At 46.7% G+C, this 20,736-nt stretch overlaps 1 protein-coding gene across 1 annotated transcript in view; it reads right to left on the reverse strand.

Moving 5' to 3' along the window:
- ITPR3 (inositol 1,4,5-trisphosphate receptor type 3) overlaps positions 1-20,736 on the reverse strand; it is a 605,308-nt gene that overhangs the window by 90,966 nt on the left and 493,606 nt on the right. The window contains 2 exon segments of the mRNA XM_040424182.1: positions 7,889-8,053; positions 17,021-17,193. Of these exon segments, the coding sequence (XP_040280116.1) occupies positions 7,889-8,053; positions 17,021-17,193 (338 nt within the window).

Genomic DNA, 20,736 nt, shown 5'->3' on the forward strand with positions numbered 1-20,736 from the left:
TAAAAATCAACCAAAACCAAATATTAACATTCTCCATTCCATGAATGGAACTGTAAATAGGATTGGCTTTAATGTGTTTTTCAGTTCAGCATCTATTTGCAGCTTTCTTTTAATGACTTTGTTTCTTGTAGCTACTTTATGACATTCCTAAAACTATAGCACCAGGTTTTCGAACAACAGACTTGGACTGCTTAAAGGGGTTGGCCACCATAAGTATAAAAAACAATAAAGTGCCCCAGACAATAACTAAAGCCAAGAGGAATTTGTATCATGACAGATATACTGTATATACACTGCTCAAAAAAATAAAGGGAACACTTAAACAACACAATGTGACTCCAAGTCAATCACACTTCTGTGAAATCAAACTGTCCACTTAAGAAGCAACACTGAGTGACAATCAATTTCACATGCTGTTGTGCAAATGGGATAGACAACAGGTGGAAATTATAGGCAATTAGCAAGACACCCCCAATAAAGGAGTGGTTCTGCAGGTGGTGACCACAGACCACTTCTCAGTTCCTATGCTTCCTGGCTGATATTTTGGTCACTTTTGAATGCTGCCGGTGCTTTCACTCTAGTGGTAGCATGAGACGGAGTCTACAACCCACACAAGTGGCTCAGGTAGTGCAGCTTATCCAGGATGGCACATTAATGCGAGCTGTGGCAAGAAGGTTTGCTGTGTCTGTCAGCGTAGTGTCCAGAGCATGGAGGCGCTACCAGGAGACAGGCCAGTACATCAGGAGACGTGGAGGAGGCCGTAGGAGGGCAACAACCCAGCAGCAGGACCGCTACCTCCGCCTTTGTGCAAGGAGGAACAGGAGGAGCACTGCCAGAGCCCTGCAAAATGACCTCCAGCAGGCCACAAATGTGCATGTGTCTGCTCAAACGGTCAGAAACAGACACCATGAGGGCCCGACGTCCACAGGTGGGGGTTGTGCTTACAGCCCAACACCGTGCAGGACGTTTGGCATTTGCCAGAGAACACCAAGATTGGCAAATTCGCCACTGGCGCCCTGTGCTCTTCACAGATGAAAGCTGGTTCACACTGAGCACTTGTGACAGACGTGACAGAGTCTTGAGACGCCTGCAACATCCTCCAGCATGACCGGTTTGGCATTGGGTCAGTAATGGTGTGGGGTGGCATTTCTTTGGAGGGCCGCACAGCCCTCCATGTGCTCGCCAGAGGTAGCCTTACTGCCATTAGGTACCGAGATGAGATCCTCAGACCCCTTGTGAGACCATATGCTGGTGAGGTTGGCCCTGGGTTCCTCCTAATGCAAGACAATGCTAGACCTCATGTGGCTGGAGTGTGTCAGCAGTTCCTGCAAGACGAAGGCATTGATGCTATGGACTGGCCCGCCCGTTCCCCAGACCTGAATCCAATTGAGCACATCTGGCACATCATGTCTCGCTCTATCCACCAACGTCACGTTGCACCACAGACTGTCCAGGAGTTGGCAGATGCTTTAGTCCAGGTCTGGGAGGAGATCCCTCAGGAGACCGTCTGCCACCTCATCAGGAGCATGCACAAGCGTTGTAGGGAGGTCATACAGGCACGTGGAGGCCACACACACTACTGAGCCTCATTTTGACTTGTTTTAAGGACATTACATCAAAGTTGGATAAGCCTGTAGTGTGTTTTTCCACTTTAATTTTGAGTGTGACTCCAAATCCAGACCTCCATGGGTTGAAAAATTTGATTTCCATTTTTTAATTTTTGTGTGATTTTGTTGTCAGCACATTCAACTATGTAAAGAACAAAGTATTTCAGAAGAATATTTAATTAATTCAGATCTAGGATGTGTTATTTTTGTGTTCCCTTTATTTTTTTGAGCAGTGTATATCATTTTTCTACTGCATTCGGCATAGCATGCTCCCATTAATGAGAGGCTGTGTGGGCGGAGCAGCAGCAAAGTTAAAGTAAAAATCCCAGCATGCATCACAGCAAAGCGTCTCCAGGGGAGCAGTCACATGACATCTCTGCCTACTTGTGATACCATAGTGACAACAGAATATTAGGTGTCATTTCATCAGTGCTTTAGCATACCTCCCAACTTTAGAATAGATGGAAGAGGGACACTACGTGCCCAAGGCTACTTTCACACTTGTGTTTTTTGCGGATCAGTCATGGATCTGCAAAAACGGTTCTGTTACCATAATATAACCGCATGCATCCGTCATAAACGGATCCATTTGTATTAGGTCTTCTATAACCATAACGGATCCATCTTGAACACCATTGAAAGTGAATGGGGGACGGATCCATTTTCTATTGTGCCAGAGAAAACTGATCTGTTCCCCTTGACTTACATTGTGTGCCAGGACGGATCCGTTTGGCTCAGTTTCATTAGGCGGACAGCGTTTTGGTGTCCGTCTCCAAAGAGGAATGGTGACTGTACGGAGGCAAACTGATGCATTCTGAGTGGATCCTTTTCCATTCAGAATGCATTAGGGCAAAACTGATCCATTTTCGACAAACCTCCCCCGTACCAGGACTGCCATTGAAATCCGGGACTGTCCTACCGGATACTGGAAGGAGGTATGGCTTTAGGCCTCATGCACATGACCGTAGCCTGCCTGTGCCTGTATTGTGGCCAGCAAACAGGGGGTCTGCAATATACAGGCACCAGCCGTGTGCGCACCGTATCAAGTGATGGGTCTGAAATCCGAAAGATACGGTGTGGTGTGGAATGGAAGCGCAGATCGGAAACCTATGGAGTGCATCCATGGGTTTTCTGTCTATGCCTCCGCACTGCGAAAAAGTACTGTCGGATGCAGATTGCAGACCCCATTTAAATGAATGGGTTCATGTCTGCAGACAGTGGACACACTGTCGGCGCCCATGCATTGCAATGTACACACACACACACACGTGTGTAAATATATGTATATAAATATGTATATATACATATGTGTATGTATAGTCATATATATATACATACAGTGGGATGCGAAAGTTTGGGCAACCTTGTTAATCGTCATGATTTTCCTGTATAAATCGTTGGTTGTTACGATAAAAAATGTCAGTTAAATATATCATATAGGAGACACACACAGTGATATTTGAGAAGTGAAATGAAGTTTATTGGATTTACAGAAAGTGTGCTATAATTGTTTAAACAAAATTAGGCAGGTGCATAAATTTGGGCACCACAAAAAAGAAATGAAATCAATATTTAGTAGATCCTCCTTTTGCAGAAATTACAGCCTCTAAATGCTTCCTGTAGGTTCCAATGAGAGTCTGGATTCTGGTTGAAGGTATTTTGGACCATTCCTCTTTACAAAACATCTTTAGTTCATTCAGGTTTGATGGCTTCCGAGCATGGACAGCTCTCTTTAAGTCACACCACAGATTTTCAATTATATTCAGGTCTGGGACTGAGATGGCCATTCCAGAACATTGTACTTGTTCCTCTGCATAAATGCCTTAGTGGATTTTGAGCAGTGTTTAGGGTCGTTGTCTTGTTGAAAGATCCAGCCCCGGCGCAGCTTCAGCTTTGTCACTGATTCCTGGACATTGGTCTCCAGAATCTGCTGATACTGAGTGGAATCCATGCGTCCCTCAACTTTGACAAGATTCCCAGTCCCTGCACTGGCCACACAGCCCCACAGCATGATGGAGCCACCACCATATTTTACTGTAGGTAGCAGGTGTTTTTCTTGGAATGCTGTGTTCTTTTTCCTCCATGCATAACGCCCCTTGTTATGGCCAAATAACTCAATTTTAGTTTCATCAGTCCACAGCACCTTATTCCAAAATGAAGCTGGCTTGTCCAAATGTGCTTTAGCCCACCTCAAGCGGCACTTTTTGTGCTGTGGGCGGAGAAAAGGCTTCCTCTGCATCACTCTCGCATACAGCATCTCCTTGTGTAAAGTGCGCCGAATGGTTGAACGATGCACAGTGACTCCATCTGCAGCAAGATGATGTTGTAGGTCTTTGGTGCTGGTCTGTGGGTTGACTTTGACTGTTCTCACCATTCGTCGCTTCTGTCTATCTGAGATTTTTCTTGGTCTGCCACTTCGAGCCTTAACTTGAACTGAGCCTGTGGTCTTCCATTTCCTCAATATGTTCCTAACTGTGAAAACAGAAGCTGAAATCTCTGAGACAGCTTGCTGTATCCTTCCCCTAAACCATGATGGTGAACAATCTTTGTCTTCAGGTCATTTGAGACTTGTTTTGAGACCCCCATGTTGCTACTCTTCAGAGAAAATTAAAAGAGGAGGGAAACTTACAATTGACCCCCTTAAATACTCTTTCTCACAATTGGATTCACCTGTGTATGTAGGTTAGGGGTCACTGAGCTTACCAAGCCAATTTGAGTTCCAATAATTAGTTCTAAAGGTTTTGGAATCAATAAAATGACAACAGTGCCCAAATTTATGCACCTGCCTAATTTTGTTTAAACAATTATAGCACACTTTCTGTAAATCCAATAAACTTCATTTCACTTTTCAAATATCACTGTGTGTGTCTCCTATATGATATATTTAACTGCCATTTTTTATCGTAACAACCTACGATTTATACAGGAAAATCATGACGAATAACAAGGTTGCCCAAACTTTCGCATCCCACTGTATATATATATCTTTATATGTACACATACTTAGGCTCCATTCACACATCAGCAATTCCATTTCGCATTTTGCAGAACGGAATTGTGGACCCATACATTTCTATGGGGCCGCACGACGTGCGGCCCTGATCCGGAATTGCGGACCCACAATTCCGGGTCCGCAATTCCGATCCTGAAAAAAATAGAACATGTCCTATTCTTGTCCGCAATAGCGGACAAGAATAGGCATATTCTCTTAGTGCCGGCAATGTGTGGTCCGCAAAATGCGGAACGCACATTGCCGCTGTCCGTGTTTTGCGGATCCGTGGATCCACAAAACACACACGGATGTGTGAATGGACCCTTAGACATAAATACATACACACACATACATATAGATACATACACACATATATACATATATATACACGTACGGTCAGTGCCCATGCATTGCGGACCGCAATGTATATACACATATAAATATATTAAACACGTGTGTTATATTTTGTGTATAAATAAATGTGTGTGTATATATATATATATATATATAGCAAAACAACAGCACTCTCATTAGATGAAAATAGAAAGATTATTCACCCATGTGGACGCGATGTTTGTATGTATATATATATATATATATATATATATACACACATCTCTATCTATATATATATATATATATATATATATATATATATTCCAAAAAGCAGGCAGCACTCCAAGGTAAAGGTGTATGTGTGTGTATATATATATATATATATATATATATATATACAGTACAGACCAAAAGTTTGGACACACCTTCTCATTCAAAGAGTTTTCTTTATTTTCAGGACTATGAAAATTGTAGATTCACACTGAAGGAATCAAAACTATGAATTAACACATGTGGAATTATATACATAACAAACAAGTGTGTAACAACTGAATATATGTCATATTCTAGGTTCTTCAAAGTAGCCACCTTTTGCTTTGATTACTGCTTTGCACACTATTGGCATTCTCTTGATGAGCTTCAAGAGGTAGTCCCCTGAAATGGTTTTCACTTCACAGGTGTGCCCTGTCAGGTTTAATAAGTGGGATTTCTTGCCTTATAAATGGGGTTGGGACCATCAGTTGCGTTGAGGAGAAGTCAGGTGGATACACAGCTGATAGTCCTACTGAATAGACTGTTAGAATTTGTATTATGGCAAGAAAAAAGCAGCTAAGTAAAGAAAAACGAGTGGCCATCATTACTTTAAGAAATGAAGGTCAGTCAGTCAGCCGAAAAATTGGGAAAACTTTCAAAGTAAGGGCTATTTGACCATGAAGGAGAGTGATGGGGTGCTGCGCCAGATGACCTGGCCTCCACAGTCACCAGACCTGAACCCAATCGAGATGGTTTGGGGTGAGCTGGACCGCAGAGTGAAGGCAAAAGGGCCAACAAGTGCTAAGCATCTCTGGGAACTCCTTCAAGACTGTTGGAAGACCATTTCAGGGGACTACCTCTTGAAGCTCATCAAGAGAATGCCAAGAGTGTGCAAAGCAGTAATCAAAGCAAAAGGTGGCTACTTTGAAGAACCTAGAATATGACATATTTTCAGTTGTTTGACACTTGTTTGTTATGTATATAATTCCACATGTGTTAATTCATAGTTTTGATGCCTTCATAGTCATGAAAATAAAGAAAACTCTTTGAATGAGAAGGTGTGTCCAAACTTTTGGTCTGTACTGTATATATATACACACACAAAATCATAGTTCCTGGCTAGATGTCCTGCTTTCCATGTTGGTTACGGGGCATGGCCTAACGGAGCCGGTGGGCGTGGCTTAGCGGGTCGGCTGTGTGGTGCAGGGGGGGATGGGGATTGACAAATTAGCTACTGCAGTTGGGACTCGGAAGGTTTTTACTACAGCCAGCTTCTGACAGGAATCAGCTGTTTGTAGAGCGGGAACAAGCAGCTGATTCCTGTCGGAGTTGGAGCGGGCAGCAGGGAGCTGACCACTGACAGGAGCAGACTGCATATGCGCATGGACGAGCTTCCTCTCAAGCTCCTCCATGTCGCGAGCAGCCATGGACGAACTCAGCTGCAAGGTAGAGTAGGACTAAGGGGGAGTGGCTTATAACTGAAAGAGAAGCAGGCAGGTGTGTTTAATGAAGTATATTAGGAACTTCATTTTTTCCCTGCCTGCCACACTGTAGTGGAGAGTATTTAAAGAGTGGCCAACCCCTTTAATAAAAAGGAATTTACAGGGGGAAAAGGAGAATTGGTGCAAAGTCTGTTAAATCAGTGATGTTTAGCATAATAATGCAGCTGTGTAGACTTTTTGCTGACCTCCATGATAGCGGTGCTGATGCCATCTGGCTCGAGACAAATATATTTCTTTGTACAATATTGTCTCAAAGATTTAGCTTAAAGGTCCATTTACATGGGACGATATTACAGCAGATTGTCAGGAAGAAAGCATTCCTTCCAGACAATCTGCTGCTCCCAGTCTATGGGGAGGAGCGATCGCTAATGTCATCGCTCTTCCCCATAAGGACTCGCTGTTTTCCGGCAGGAGATTGTGTTTACACGACACAATCTGCTGCTGATAAATTATCATTTTTGAGTGCGCACAAACGGTCAGATTACCTGATGAACAAGCGTTTTGCTCATTCATCAGGTAATCAGCGGTACATTTACACTGCCCAATCATCGCTAACGAGCATTACTATGAACGCTCATTAGCGATAATCTGTGCAATTCTCAACCCATATAAAGTGCCCTTAGGCCTCTTACACACAAATGGTTTTTTTCCGTTTCCATTCTGTTTTTTTGTGCTCCGTTTGCGGTCTGTATGCGGAACCATTCACTTGAATGGGTCCACAAAAACAAAGGAAGGTACTCCGTATGCATTCTGTTTACGTATTTCTGTTCCAAGATAGAACATGTCCTATTATTGCCTGCAAATCACGTTCCGTGGCTCCATTCAAGTCAATGACTCCGCAAAGAAAAAACTGAATGCATACGGAATACATCTGTATGTCTTCGATATCCGTTCCGTTTTTGCGGAACCATCTATTGAAAATTTTATGCCCAGCCCAATTTTGTTATGTACTTACTGTTTAAACATTATTGTATCCTCCCGTTTCCAATCCGCAAAAAACGGATCACAAACGGAAAGGAACGGAAAAATGGACCGCCAAATACAAAAAAAAGCCATACAGTCGTGTGCAAGAGGCCTTAATCAGTAAGGTTGTGATGCGTAACTCACGGCTATTGCTACTTCTAAACCCAGAAATATTATAGTCAGTCAAAATACTGCATTCAATAGCCAAGCTTGCATGTGGTACACCAATTACTTACCAAGATGCTGTAAAACAGTTCATGAGCAAAGATTCCTAGGAAACTGGTAAGGATGTAGGCCACGTGATAAAGAAATTCCATATCCATTATCATTGCCTTATAGCCACGGATGAAAGTTCCTCGATTGCCCACAAAACTAACCACAAAAACTATTTTGTTTGTCAACTGTTGGGGAAGAAAAAAAGCGTTGAGAGTTGAACAAATAGGGCATGTTTTGGTAGAAAGAATATAGAAAATGTACAAAGTTTATTCTACATACGAAGCAGACTAAGGCCTCCTGCACACGAACGTATTTTTTTGCGGTCCGCAAAAACGGGTCCCGTTTTTCCGTGATCCGTGACCGTTTTTTCGTCCGTGGGTCTTCCTTGATTTTTGGAGGATCCACGGACATGAAAAAAAAGTTGTTTTGGTGTCCGCCTGGCCGTGCGGAGCCAAACGGATCCGTCCTGAATTACAATGCAAGTCAATGGGGACGGATCCGTTTGACGTTGACACAATATGGTGCCATTTCAAACGGATCCGTCCCCATTGACTTTCAATGTAAAGTCAGGAGTTAATATAGGATGGGAGTTTTCTCCAATCCGATGGTATATTTTAACTTGAAGCGTCCCCATCACCATGGGAACGCCTCTATGTTAGAATATACTGTCGGATATGAGTTAGATCGTGAAACCTCATTTCCGACAGTATATTCTAACACAGAGGCGTTCCCATGGTGATGGGGACGCTTCTAGTTAGAATATACTACAAACTGTGTACATGACTGCCCCCTGCTGCCTAGCAGCATCCGATCTCTTACAGGGGGCCGTGATCAGCACAATTAACCCCTCAAGTGCCGCACCTGAAGGGGTTAATTGTACTATCATATCCCCCTGTAAGAGATCAGGGCTGCCAGGCAGCAGGGGGCAGACCCCCCCCTCCCCAGTTTGAATATCATTGGTGGCCAGTGTGGCCCCCCCCCCCCTTCCTCCCTCTATTGTAATAAATCGTTGGTGGCACAGTGTGCACCCCCCCCGCCCCCCCCCCCTTCCTCCCTCTATTGTAATAAATCGTTGGTGGCACAGTGTGCGCCCCCCCCCCTTCCTCCCTCTATTGTAATAATTCGTTGGTGGCCAGTGTGCGCCCCCCCCCCCTTCCTCCCTCTATTGTAATAAAACGTTGGTGGCACAGTGTGCGCCCCCCATCGGCCCCCCCTCCCTCTATAGCATTAACAACATTGGTGGCCAGTGTGCGGCCTCCCATCTCCCCCCCCCCGATCATTGGTGGCAGCGGGTTACTAGCAATAGTACAATAGTAAAAGATTCATACTTACCTGGGAGCTGCGATGTTCGTGTCCGGCCGGGAGCTCCTCCTACTGGTAAGTGACAGTTCATTTAGCAATGCGCCGCACAGACCTGAGGCTGTCACTAACCAGTAGGTGGAGCTCCCGGCCGGACACGAACATCGCAGCAGCAGGTAAGTATGAATCTTCTACTATTGTACTATTGCTAAGTAACCATGGCAACCAGGACTGTAGTAGCGTCCTGGTTGCCATGGTTACCGATCGGCGCCCCAGCGATTAAACTGGGACTCCGATCGGAACTCCGCTGCCACCAATGATGGGGGGGGGGGAGATGGGAGGCCGCACACTGGCCACCAATGTTGTTAATGCTATAGAGGGAGGGGGGGCCGATGGGGGGCGCACACTGTGCCACCAACAAATTATTACAATAGAGGGGGGGGGATGCCGCACTGGCCATCAATGATATTCAAACTGGGGAGGGGGGGGGGAGGTCTGCCCCCTGCTGCCTGGCAGCCCTGATCTCTTGCAGGGGGATATGATAGTACAATTAACCCTTTCAGGTGCCGCACCTGAAGGGGTTAATTGTGCTGATCACGGCCCCCTGTAAGAGATCGGGTGCTGCCAGGCAGCAGGGGGCAGTCTTGTACACAGTTTGTAGTGTATTCTAACTAGAAGCGTCCCCATCACCATGGGAACGCTTCTGTGTTAGAATATACTGTCGGTTCTGAGTTTTCACGAAGTGAAAACTCAGCTTTGAAAAAGCTTTATGCAGACGGATCTTCGGATCCGTCTGTATAAAAACTAACCTACGGCCACGGATCACGGACACGGATGCCAATCTTGTGTGCATCCGTGTTCTTTCACGGACCCATTGACTTGAATGGGTCCGTGAACCGTTGGCCGTGAAAAAAATAGGACAGGTCATATTTTTTTCACGGCCAGGAAACACGGATCACGGATGCGGCTGCAAAACGGTGCATTTTCCGTTTTTTTCACGGACCCATTGAAAGTCAATGGGTCCGCGAAAAAAAACGGAAAACGGCACAACGGCCACGGGTGCACACAACGGTCGTGTGCAGGAGGCCTAAGGCCTTATGCACACGACCGTATTTTTTTGCGGTCTGCAAAACGGGGTTCCGTTTTTTCCGTGATCCGTGACCGTTTTTTCGTCCGTGGGTCTTCCTTGATTTTTGGAGGATCCACGGACATGAAAAAAAAGTCGTTTTGGTGTCCGCCTGGCCGTGCGGAGCCAAACGGATCCGTCCTGAATTACAATGCAAGTCAATGGGGACGGATCCGTTTGACGTTGACACAATATGGTGCCATTTCAAACGGATCCGTCCCCATTGACTTTCAATGTAAAGTCAGGAGTTAATATAGGATGGGAGTTTTCTCCAATCCGATGGTATATTTTAACTTGAAGCGTCCCCATCACCATGGGAACGCCTCTATGTTAGAATATACTGTCGGATATGAGTTAGATCGTGAAACCTCATTTCCGACAGTATATTCTAACACAGAGGCGTTCCCATGGTGATGGGGACGCTTCTAGTTAGAATATACTACAAACTGTGTACATGACTGCCCCCTGCTGCCTAGCAGCATCCGATCTCTTACAGGGGGCCGTGATCAGCACAATTAACCCCTCAAGTGCCGCACCTGAAGGGGTTAATTGTACTATCATATCCCCCTGTAAGAGATCAGGGCTGCCAGGCAGCAGGGGGCAGACCCCCCCCCTCCCCAGTTTGAATATCATTGGTGGCCAGTGTGGCCCCCCCCCCCTTCCTCCCTCTATTGTAATAAATCGTTGGTGGCACAGTGTGCACCCCCCCCCCCGCCCCCTCCCCCTCCCTTCCTCCCTCTATTGTAATAAATCGTTGGTGGCACAGTGTGCGCCCCCCCCCCTTCCTCCCTCTATTGTAATAATTCGTTGGTGGCCAGTGTGCGCCCCCCCCCCCCTTCCTCCCTCTATTGTAATAAAACGTTGGTGGCACAGTGTGCGCCCCCCATCGGCCCCCCCTCCCTCTATAGCATTAACAACATTGGTGGCCAGTGTGCGGCCTCCCATCTCCCCCCCCCCCCCGATCATTGGTGGCAGCGGGTTACTAGCAATAGTACAATAGTAAAAGATTCATACTTACCTGGGAGCTGCGATGTTCGTGTCCGGCCGGGAGCTCCTCCTACTGGTAAGTGACAGTTCATTTAGCAATGCGCCGCACAGACCTGAGGCTGTCACTAACCAGTAGGTGGAGCTCCCGGCCGGACACGAACATCGCAGCAGCAGGTAAGTATGAATCTTCTACTATTGTACTATTGCTAAGTAACCATGGCAACCAGGACTGTAGTAGCGTCCTGGTTGCCATGGTTACCGATCGGCGCCCCAGCGATTAAACTGGGACTCCGATCGGAACTCCGCTGCCACCAATGATGGGGGGGGGGAGATGGGAGGCCGCACACTGGCCACCAATGTTGTTAATGCTATAGAGGGAGGGGGGGGCGATGGGGGGCGCACACTGTGCCACCAACAAATTATTACAATAGAGGGGGGGGGATGCCGCACTGGCCATCAATGATATTCAAACTGGGGAGGGGGGGGTCTGCCCCCTGCTGCCTGGCAGCCCTGATCTCTTACAGGGGGATATGATAGTACAATTAACCCTTTCAGGTGCCGCACCTGAAGGGGTTAATTGTGCTGATCACGGCCCCCTGTAAGAGATCGGGTGCTGCCAGGCAGCAGGGGGCAGTCTTGTACACAGTTTGTAGTGTATTCTAACTAGAAGCGTCCCCATCACCATGGGAACGCTTCTGTGTTAGAATATACTGTCGGTTCTGAGTTTTCACGAAGTGAAAACTCAGCTTTGAAAAAGCTTTATGCAGACGGATCTTCGGATCCGTCTGTATAAAAACTAACCTACGGCCACGGATCACGGACACGGATGCCAATCTTGTGTGCATCCGTGTTCTTTCACGGACCCATTGACTTGAATGGGTCCGTGAACCGTTGGCCGTGAAAAAAATAGGACAGGTCATATTTTTTTCACGGCCAGGAAACACGGATCACGGATGCGGCTGCAAAACGGTGCATTTTCCGTTTTTTCCACGGACCCATTTAAAAAAGTCAATGGGTCCGCGAAAAAAAACGGAAAACGGCACAACGGCCACGGGTGCACACAACGGTCGTGTGCAGGAGGCCTAAGGCCTTATGCACACGACCGTATTTTTTTGCGGTCTGCAAAACGGGGTTCCGTTTTCCCGTGATCCGTGACCGTTTTTTCGTCCGTGGGTCTTCCTTGATTTTTGGAGGATCCACGGACATGAAAAAAAAGTCGTTTTGGTGTCCGCCTGGCCGTGCGGAGCCAAACGGATCCGTCCTGAATTACAATGCAAGTCAATGGGGACGGATCCGTTTGACGTTGACACAATATGGTGCCATTTCAAACGGATCCGTCCCCATTGACTTTCAATGTAAAGTCTGGAGTCCCTTTTATACCATCGGATCGGAGTTTTCTCCAATCCGATGGTATATTTTAACTTAAAGCGTCCCCATCACCATGGGAACGCCTCTATGTTAGAATATACTGTCGGATATGAGTTAGATCGTGAAACCTCATTTCCGACAGTATATTCTAACACAGAGGCGTTCCCATGGTGATGGGGACGCTTCTAGTTAGAATATACTACAAACTGTGTACATGATTGCCCCCTGCTGCCTGGCAGCACCCGATCTCTTACAGGGGGCCGTGATCAGCACAATTAACCCCTCAGGTGCCGAACCTGAAGGGGTTAATTGTACTATCATATCCCCCTGTAAGAGATCAGGGCTGCCAGGCAGTAGGGGGCAGACCCCCCCCCCCCCCCCCTCCCCAGTTTGAATATCATTGGTGGCCAGTGCGGCCCCCCCCTTCCTCCCTCTATTGTAATAAATCGTTGGTGGCACAGTGTGCGCCCCCCCCTTCCTCCCTCTATTGTAATAAATCGTTGGTGGCACAGTGTGCGCCCCCCCCTTCCTCCCTCTATTGTAATAAATCGTTGGTGGCACAGTGTGCCCCCCCCCTTCCTCCCTCTATTGTAATAATTCGTTGGTGGCACAGTGTGCGACCCCCCCCCCTTCCTCCCTCTATTGTAATAAATCGTTGGTGGCACAGTGTGCGCCCCCCCCCTTCCTCCCTCTATTGTAATAATTCGTTGGTGGCACAGTGTGCGCCCCCCCCCCCTTCCTCCCTCTATTGTAATAAATCGTTGGTGGCACAGTGTGCGCCCCCCATCGGCCCCCCCTCCCTCTATAGCATTAACAACATTGGTGGCCAGTGTGCGGCCTCCCATCTCCCCCCCCCCCCCCTCGATCATTGGTGGCAGTGGGTTACTAGCAATAGTACAATAGTAAAAGATTCATACTTACCTGGGAGCTGCGATGTTCGTGTCCGGCCGGGAGCTCCTCCTACTGGGAAGTGACAGTTCATTTAGCAATGCGCCTTACAGACCTGTCACTTTCCAGTAGGTGGAGCTCCCGGCCGGACACGAACATCGCAGCAGCAGGTAAGTATGAATCTTCTACTATTGTACTATTGCTAAGTAACCATGGCAACCAGGACTGTAGTAGCGTCCTGGTTGCCATGGTTACCGATCGGAGCCCCAGCGATTAAACTGGGACTCCGATCGGAACTCCGCTGCCACCAATGATGGGGGGGGGGGGGGAGATGGGAGGCCGCACACTGGCCACCAATGTTGTTAATGCTATAGAGGGAGGGGGGCCGATGGGGGGCGCACACTGTGCCACCAACGAATTATTACAATAGAGGGAGGGAGGGGGGGGGGGGCGCACACTGTTCCACCAACGAATTATTACAATAGAGGGAGGGGGGGGCCGCACTGGCCATCAATGATATTCCAACTGGGGAGGGGGGGGGGGGGGTCTGCCCCCTGCTGCCTGGCAGCCCTGATCTCTTACAGGGGGATATGATAGTACAATTAACCCTTTCAGGTGCCGCACCTGAAGGGGTTAATTGTGCTGATCACGGCCCCCTGTAAGAGATCGGGTGCTGCCAGGCAGCAGGGGGCAGTCTTGTACACAGTTTGTAGTGTATTCTAACTAGAAGCGTCCCCATCACCATGGGAACGCTTCTGTGTTAGAATATACTGTCGGTTCTGAGTTTTCACGAAGTGAAAACTCAGCTTTGAAAAAGCTTTATGCAGACGGATCTTCGGATCCGTCTGTATAAAAACTAACCTACGGCCACGGATCACGGACACGGATGCCAATCTTGTGTGCATCCGTGTTCTTTCACGGACCCATTGACTTGAATGGGTCCGTGAACCGTTGGCCGTGAAAAAAATAGGACAGGTCATATTTTTTTCACGGCCAGGAAACACGGATCACGGATGCGGCTGCAAAACGGTGCATTTTCCGATTTTTCCACGGACCCATTGAAAGTCAATGGGTCCGCGAAAAAAAACGGAAAACGGCACAACGGCCACGGGTGCACACAACGGTCGTGTGCATGAGGCCTAAGAGTGGTTTCATACACACCTTTTTGTTGAAAAATGCCACTGCAGTTTTTGATGCAGTCTTCTGAACCACAAGATGGATCCAGCATAATGTATAAGCTCTACCTTCATTTTACCTTTTTTTTTTTTTGACTTCTGGCTTTGGTTCAATACTGCATCAAAAGCTGCAGTGGCAGTTTCCCAATAACACTGGGGCAGATTTCCTAACCTACAAGTGGCATAAACTTAGGCTGTCTAGATCTGCACCAGATTTATCACAGTGGCTCAGGCTTGATTATAAACCTGGTGCAGGGCTAGACAATTTTTTCTAACTCTATATCAACTTTTGGTTGGCTTAGTTTGAGACAGAATTTTAAGCCAGAATCCAAGTGAAGTCACACCCCTGTTCTCTCTAAGACCCAGCCCCTTTTCAAGCGAGTCCGAAAAAATTGGTGGCATCTGTCATCATAGAGTTTCATTGTAAAAACATATACATTTTTTTGCAGGATTCTACAGGATGGAAAAGTGTGGTGTACTGCGCTTTTGTATCCTTTTTTTCAAATATAAACATAGGGCAAAAACATGATATGACCCATAAGACAAGAAAAAGAACCACATGGAGATTATACATGCAGTCAGTGGGTTTCGATGGATATGTTGTTGTTTTCCCTGAATAGTACGACAGAAAATATATAGCTGATATTGGAGTACTTTAAACTTGCGACCAAGCTTGGTGGCTCAAATAATCCTGGATACAATAAGTAGGTGAACCCACACTTAGCTAACATTGCTTGAATGACTTTACTAGCTTAGAGGAATGTGACGTCTAAGGGCTGTTTCACACGAGCGGATGCCATGCGTGACATCCGCTGCGTGAATGACAGTCAAGACCCGATGCAGACTGCAGAGGCACGGAGCATTAACATGACTGATAATGCTCCGTGCCTCTCTGTGATCTCTTTACTACGAAATCACAGTGACAACTTTATCTCACTGTGATTTCGTAGTAAAGAGATCACAGAGAGGCACGGAGCATTATCAGTCATGTTACTGCTCCGTGCCTCTGCAGTCTGCATCGGGTCTTGGCACTCTTTCACGGAGCGGATGTCACGCACGGCATCCGCTCGTGTGAAACAGCCCTAACAATCCCATTTGAAGCACAAACAAAGAACAGAACACCGAAAAAATATGTTCTGATTCTATGTGAAGATTTATAAAAGTGCCTAAAGTAAGGCTGGGTTCACACGGGCGTCACGTTTTGGCTCAGGATGTGTCCCGGGTGCATTGCGGCAAACCCGCGCTAGTAGGTACGCAATTTTAGTCAGTTTTGACTGCGATTTCCTTCCATTGTTCAGTTTTTATCGCGTGGGTGCAATGCGTTTTGCATGCACGTGATAAAAAACTGAATGTGGTACCCAGACCCAAACTTCTTCACTGAAGTTCAGGTTTGGGTTCAAGGCCGTGTAGATGTAATTATTTCCCCTTATAACATGGTTATAAGGGAAAATAATAGAATTCTTTAATACAGAATAGGTGGTCAATTGAGGGTTAAATAATTTTTTTTTTAAATAAACTCACCTTCTCCAATTGATTGCGTTGCTGCTGGTCTCCTGTTCTTTCTTCAGGACCTGTCAAAGAACCTGTGGTGACATCAGTGAGCTCATCACATGGTGATGGACCATGTGATGTATCATGTGATGAGTACAGTGATGTCACCACAGGTCCTGAAGAAAGAACAGGAGACCGGCAGCAACGCGTTCAATTGGAGGAGGCGAGTTAATTTAATTTTTTATTTTTTTAACCCTCAATTGATTACCTACTAAGCATTCTGTATTAAAGAATTCTATTATTTTCCCTTATAACCATGTTATAAGGGAAAATAATACAGTGAATAGACTTTCATCTTAGCAACCATGTGTGAAAATCGCACCGCATCCGCACTTGCTTTCACGCAGCCCCATTCACTTCTATGGGGACTACGTTGCATGAAAAACGCACAATATAGAGCATGCTGCGATTTCCACGCAACGCACAAGTGATGCGTGAAAATCACCGCTCATGTGCACAGCCCCATAGAAGTGAATGGGTCCGGATTCAGTGCGGGTGCAATGCGTTCACCTCACGCATTGCACCAGTGCGGAAAACCCGCCTATGTGAACCCAGCCTAAGAGTGGCTTTGTTGCTCTTAGCAACCACAGCACAGCTTTAATTTCTAATAGTGCTTTTTAAAAATGAAAGTTTCTCTGTGATTGGTTGCTATTTCTTATAGGCAGTTTCATAAATCTGCCCCTAACTACATGCTGTGTGCAATACACATACAAAAGGTAATGGTATTTCCTGCCATCTACAATCACATAAAGCCTTACATTCAGAGCTCCCAATATGTAGAGTGTTGGACCGATTCCCAGGTAGTACACGGAACGCAAGATCAATGCCACAATAAGTGGTCGAAGACCATAACGCTTTGTGAAAAGGGACATAACTGAGAAGCAAACCATGGTCCAGAAAATAAGAGAGATAAGGGGTGAATCCAATATTCCTAAAAAAAAAAAAAAAATAAGTGTTACAGAACGAATATTAGATTTATTTTAAAAACATTAAGACCAATATTATTTTACAATAGGTTGATGGAAATAGCTCACTAGCCTCACACACATGGAAGGTGCACAATCTAAGTTGATTCACGTTAAGCTAGTAACAGTAGAAGATTGGCACACTAGCACATACGGAGCGACACGGGATATGCTTCACAATTTATCACAGCTGTATATACTGATTAAAATGAAATACAATAAAAATGCACATAAATGAATGAATATAAAAAATATAAGATACAGTATTCCCAATATGCACAATGAATTCAATTAATGTCTCGCAATGTCATGGTCACCTGATACCATCAACATAGAATCAACCGCTAATTAATGTCCACAAATTATGCAGGTACTCTAGGTGTTTCTTTGGTATACGTCCTACTTTGTTGTTATGCAAAAATAGTGCATAAGTTGTGGATCCTACTTTAGTAGATAGCAAAATGTTCATATAGCTAAATAGCGCATGTAGCGATAGTTTGAGCCGCAGTAAGAATGCACAAAGTCCACAGGTATAACAAGATGGTAGTTAGGACTTTTCTAGTGGACGAGAGTATAGCTTGGCAGCAAACAGGTGCGTTTATCCACTTCTAAGTGCGGCCAACCCAATTTTCAAACACACTGGATCCGATGTTTGAAAAGTGAAAATATTCACAAAATTCGCATAAAAGGTCAATACTGAAGATATTCGCAAGGTGCGCATAAAAGTCAATACTAGTGACCCACGTTCGTGGGCTTACCTTCTTTTGTTCCCAGCTGGTTTTTAGTTTCTTGTGTTAATTGTTATTTTACATGTATTTAAGACAGGACTTGTTTCAATGGTGTATTACAGTATTAGGCCTCATGCACACGACCGTATTTTTTCACGGTCCGCAAAACAGGGTTCCGTTGGTCCGTGATCTGTGACCGTCTTTTCGTCCGTGGGTCTTCCTTGATTTTTGGAGGATACATGGACATGAAAAAAAAGTTTTGGTGTCCACCTGGCCGTGCGGAGCCAAACGGATCCGTCCTGAATTACAATGCAAGTCAATGGGGACGGATCCGTTTGACGTTGACACAATATGGTGCAATTTCAAACGGATCCGTCCCCCATTGACTTTCAATGTAAAGTCAGGAGTCCCCTATTATACCATTGGATCTGAGTTTTCTCCAATCCGATGGGATATTTTAACTTGAAGCGTCCCCATCACCATGGGAACGCCTCTATGTTAGAATATACTGTCGGATATGAGTTAGATCGTGAAACTCATATCCGACAGTATATTCTAACACAGAGGCGTTCCCATAGTGATGGGGACGCTTCTAGTTAGAATATACTATGAACTGTGTACATGACTGCCCCCTGCTGCCTGGCAGCAACCGAACTCTTACAGGGGGCTGTGATCCGCACAATTAACCCCTCAGGTGCTGCACCTGAGGGGTTAATTGTGCATATCATAGCCCCCTGTAAGAGATCAGGGGCTGCCAGGCAGCAGGGGGCAGACCCCCCTCCCTCCCCAGTTTGAATATCATTGGTGGCCAGTATGCGGCCCCCAGCCCCGGCCCACCCTCCCTCTATTGTATTATCATAGGGGGCCAGTGTGCTGCCCCCCCTCCTTCCATCTATTGTATTATCATTGGTGGCCAGTGTGTGGATTCCCCCGGCCCCCCCTCCCTCCCTCTATTGTAATATCATTGGTGGCCAGTGTGCGGCCTCCCCCGGCCCCCCTCCCTCCCTTTATTGTATTATCATTGGTGGCCAGTGTGGGGCCCCCCCCCCCGCCCCCCCTCCCTCCTTCTATTGTATTATCATTGGTGGCCAGTGTGTGGCCTCCCCCGGCCCCCCCCTCCCTCTATTGTAATATCATTGGTGGCCAGTGTGCGGCCTCCCCTCTCCCCCCCCTCCTTCCGATCATTGGTGGCAGCGGAGAGTTCCGATCGGAGTCCCAGTTTAATCGCTGGGGCTCCGATCGGTAACCATGGCAACCAGGACGCTACTGCAGGCCTGGTTGCCATGGTTACTTAGCAATATTACAATATTAGAAGCATCATACTTACCTGCTGCGCTGTCTGTGACCGGCCGGGAGCTCCTCCTACTGGTAAGTGACAGGTCTGTGCGGCGCATTGCTTAATGATCTGACACTTACTAGTAGGAGGAGCTCCCGGCCGGTCACAGACAGCGCAGCAGGTAAGTATGATGCTTCTAATATTGTAATATTTCTAAGTAACCATGGCAACCAGGCCTGCAGTAGCGTCCTGGTTGCCATGGTTACCGATGGTGGCACACTGGCCACCAATGATATTACAGTAGAGGGAGGGGGGGCCGCACTGGCCACCAATGAAATTAAAACTGGGGAGGGAGGGGGGTCTGCCCCCTGCTGCCTGGCAGCCCCTGATCTCTTATAGGGGGCTATGATATGCACAATTAATCCCTCAGGTGCAGCACCTGAGGGGTTAATTGTGCAGTTCACAGCCCCCTGTAAGAGATCGGGTGCTGCCAGGCAGCCGGGGGCAGTCATGTACACACTTCGTAGTATATACTAACTAGAAGCGTCACTATCACTATGGGAACGCCTCTGTGTTAGAATATACTGCTGGATATGAGTTTTCACGAAGTAAACAGACGATCCGTCTGTATGAAAGTAACCTACGGCCACGGATCACGGACGCGGATGCCAATCTTGTGTGCATCCGTGTTCTTTCACGGACCCATTGACTTAAATTGGTCCATGAACTGTTGTCCGTCAAAAAAATAGGACATGTAATATTTTTTGGACGCACAGGAAACACGGATCACGGATGCGGCTGCAAAATGGTGCATTTTCCGATTTTTCCACGGACCCATTGAAAGTCACACAACAGTCGTGTGCATGAGGCCTTAAGATAAAAAAATCTACAGAATGTAATTACCATATTTTTTTTATTTTCCCCAAAAGTGGGGGGGAAATAGCACTGTGTCTTATGGGGCAAATGCTGCAATTTTACACTGATGCATCACTGCCGCGCTGCTGCACAGCGCGGCCAGCGTGTGTATCAGCGGAAGGGAGGAGGGAATGGGGGCCGGCATCTTGTTTTGTAATGGCAGCGGGGCCCGGTGCAGTAACTGTATTCTACTACACCGGGCCCCGCTCACTGTAGTAATCATATAGGCAATGTTAATTCATCTCCAATCCAGGCTGTAGTACGGTACTTACTACTAACTTCCATAGCAGGCAGGAGGCCGGGCGAGCGGGCGGGAGCATAACTCACTACGTCACGCGCCTGCTCCGCCCACTTTATGAATGAAGCAGGCAGCGCAGGCACGTGACGTAGTAAATTACGCTGCCGCCTCCCGCCCGCTTGCCCGGCCTCCTGCCTGCTATCGAAGTTAGTAGTAAGTACCGTACTACTGTCACCGCCAGCTGTCTGAGAAGATCTGGCAGACGTTCTTCTCTACCTGTTGTATGATGTTCTTTGTTTTGGTTTCACTTTCTCATCTCCTTTTCTTCTCACAGCTGTCACCTATTTGCACT

Source organism: Bufo bufo, chromosome 3 (assembly GCF_905171765.1).
Source record: "Bufo bufo chromosome 3, aBufBuf1.1, whole genome shotgun sequence".
Taxonomy (NCBI): Eukaryota; Metazoa; Chordata; class Amphibia; order Anura; family Bufonidae; genus Bufo; species Bufo bufo.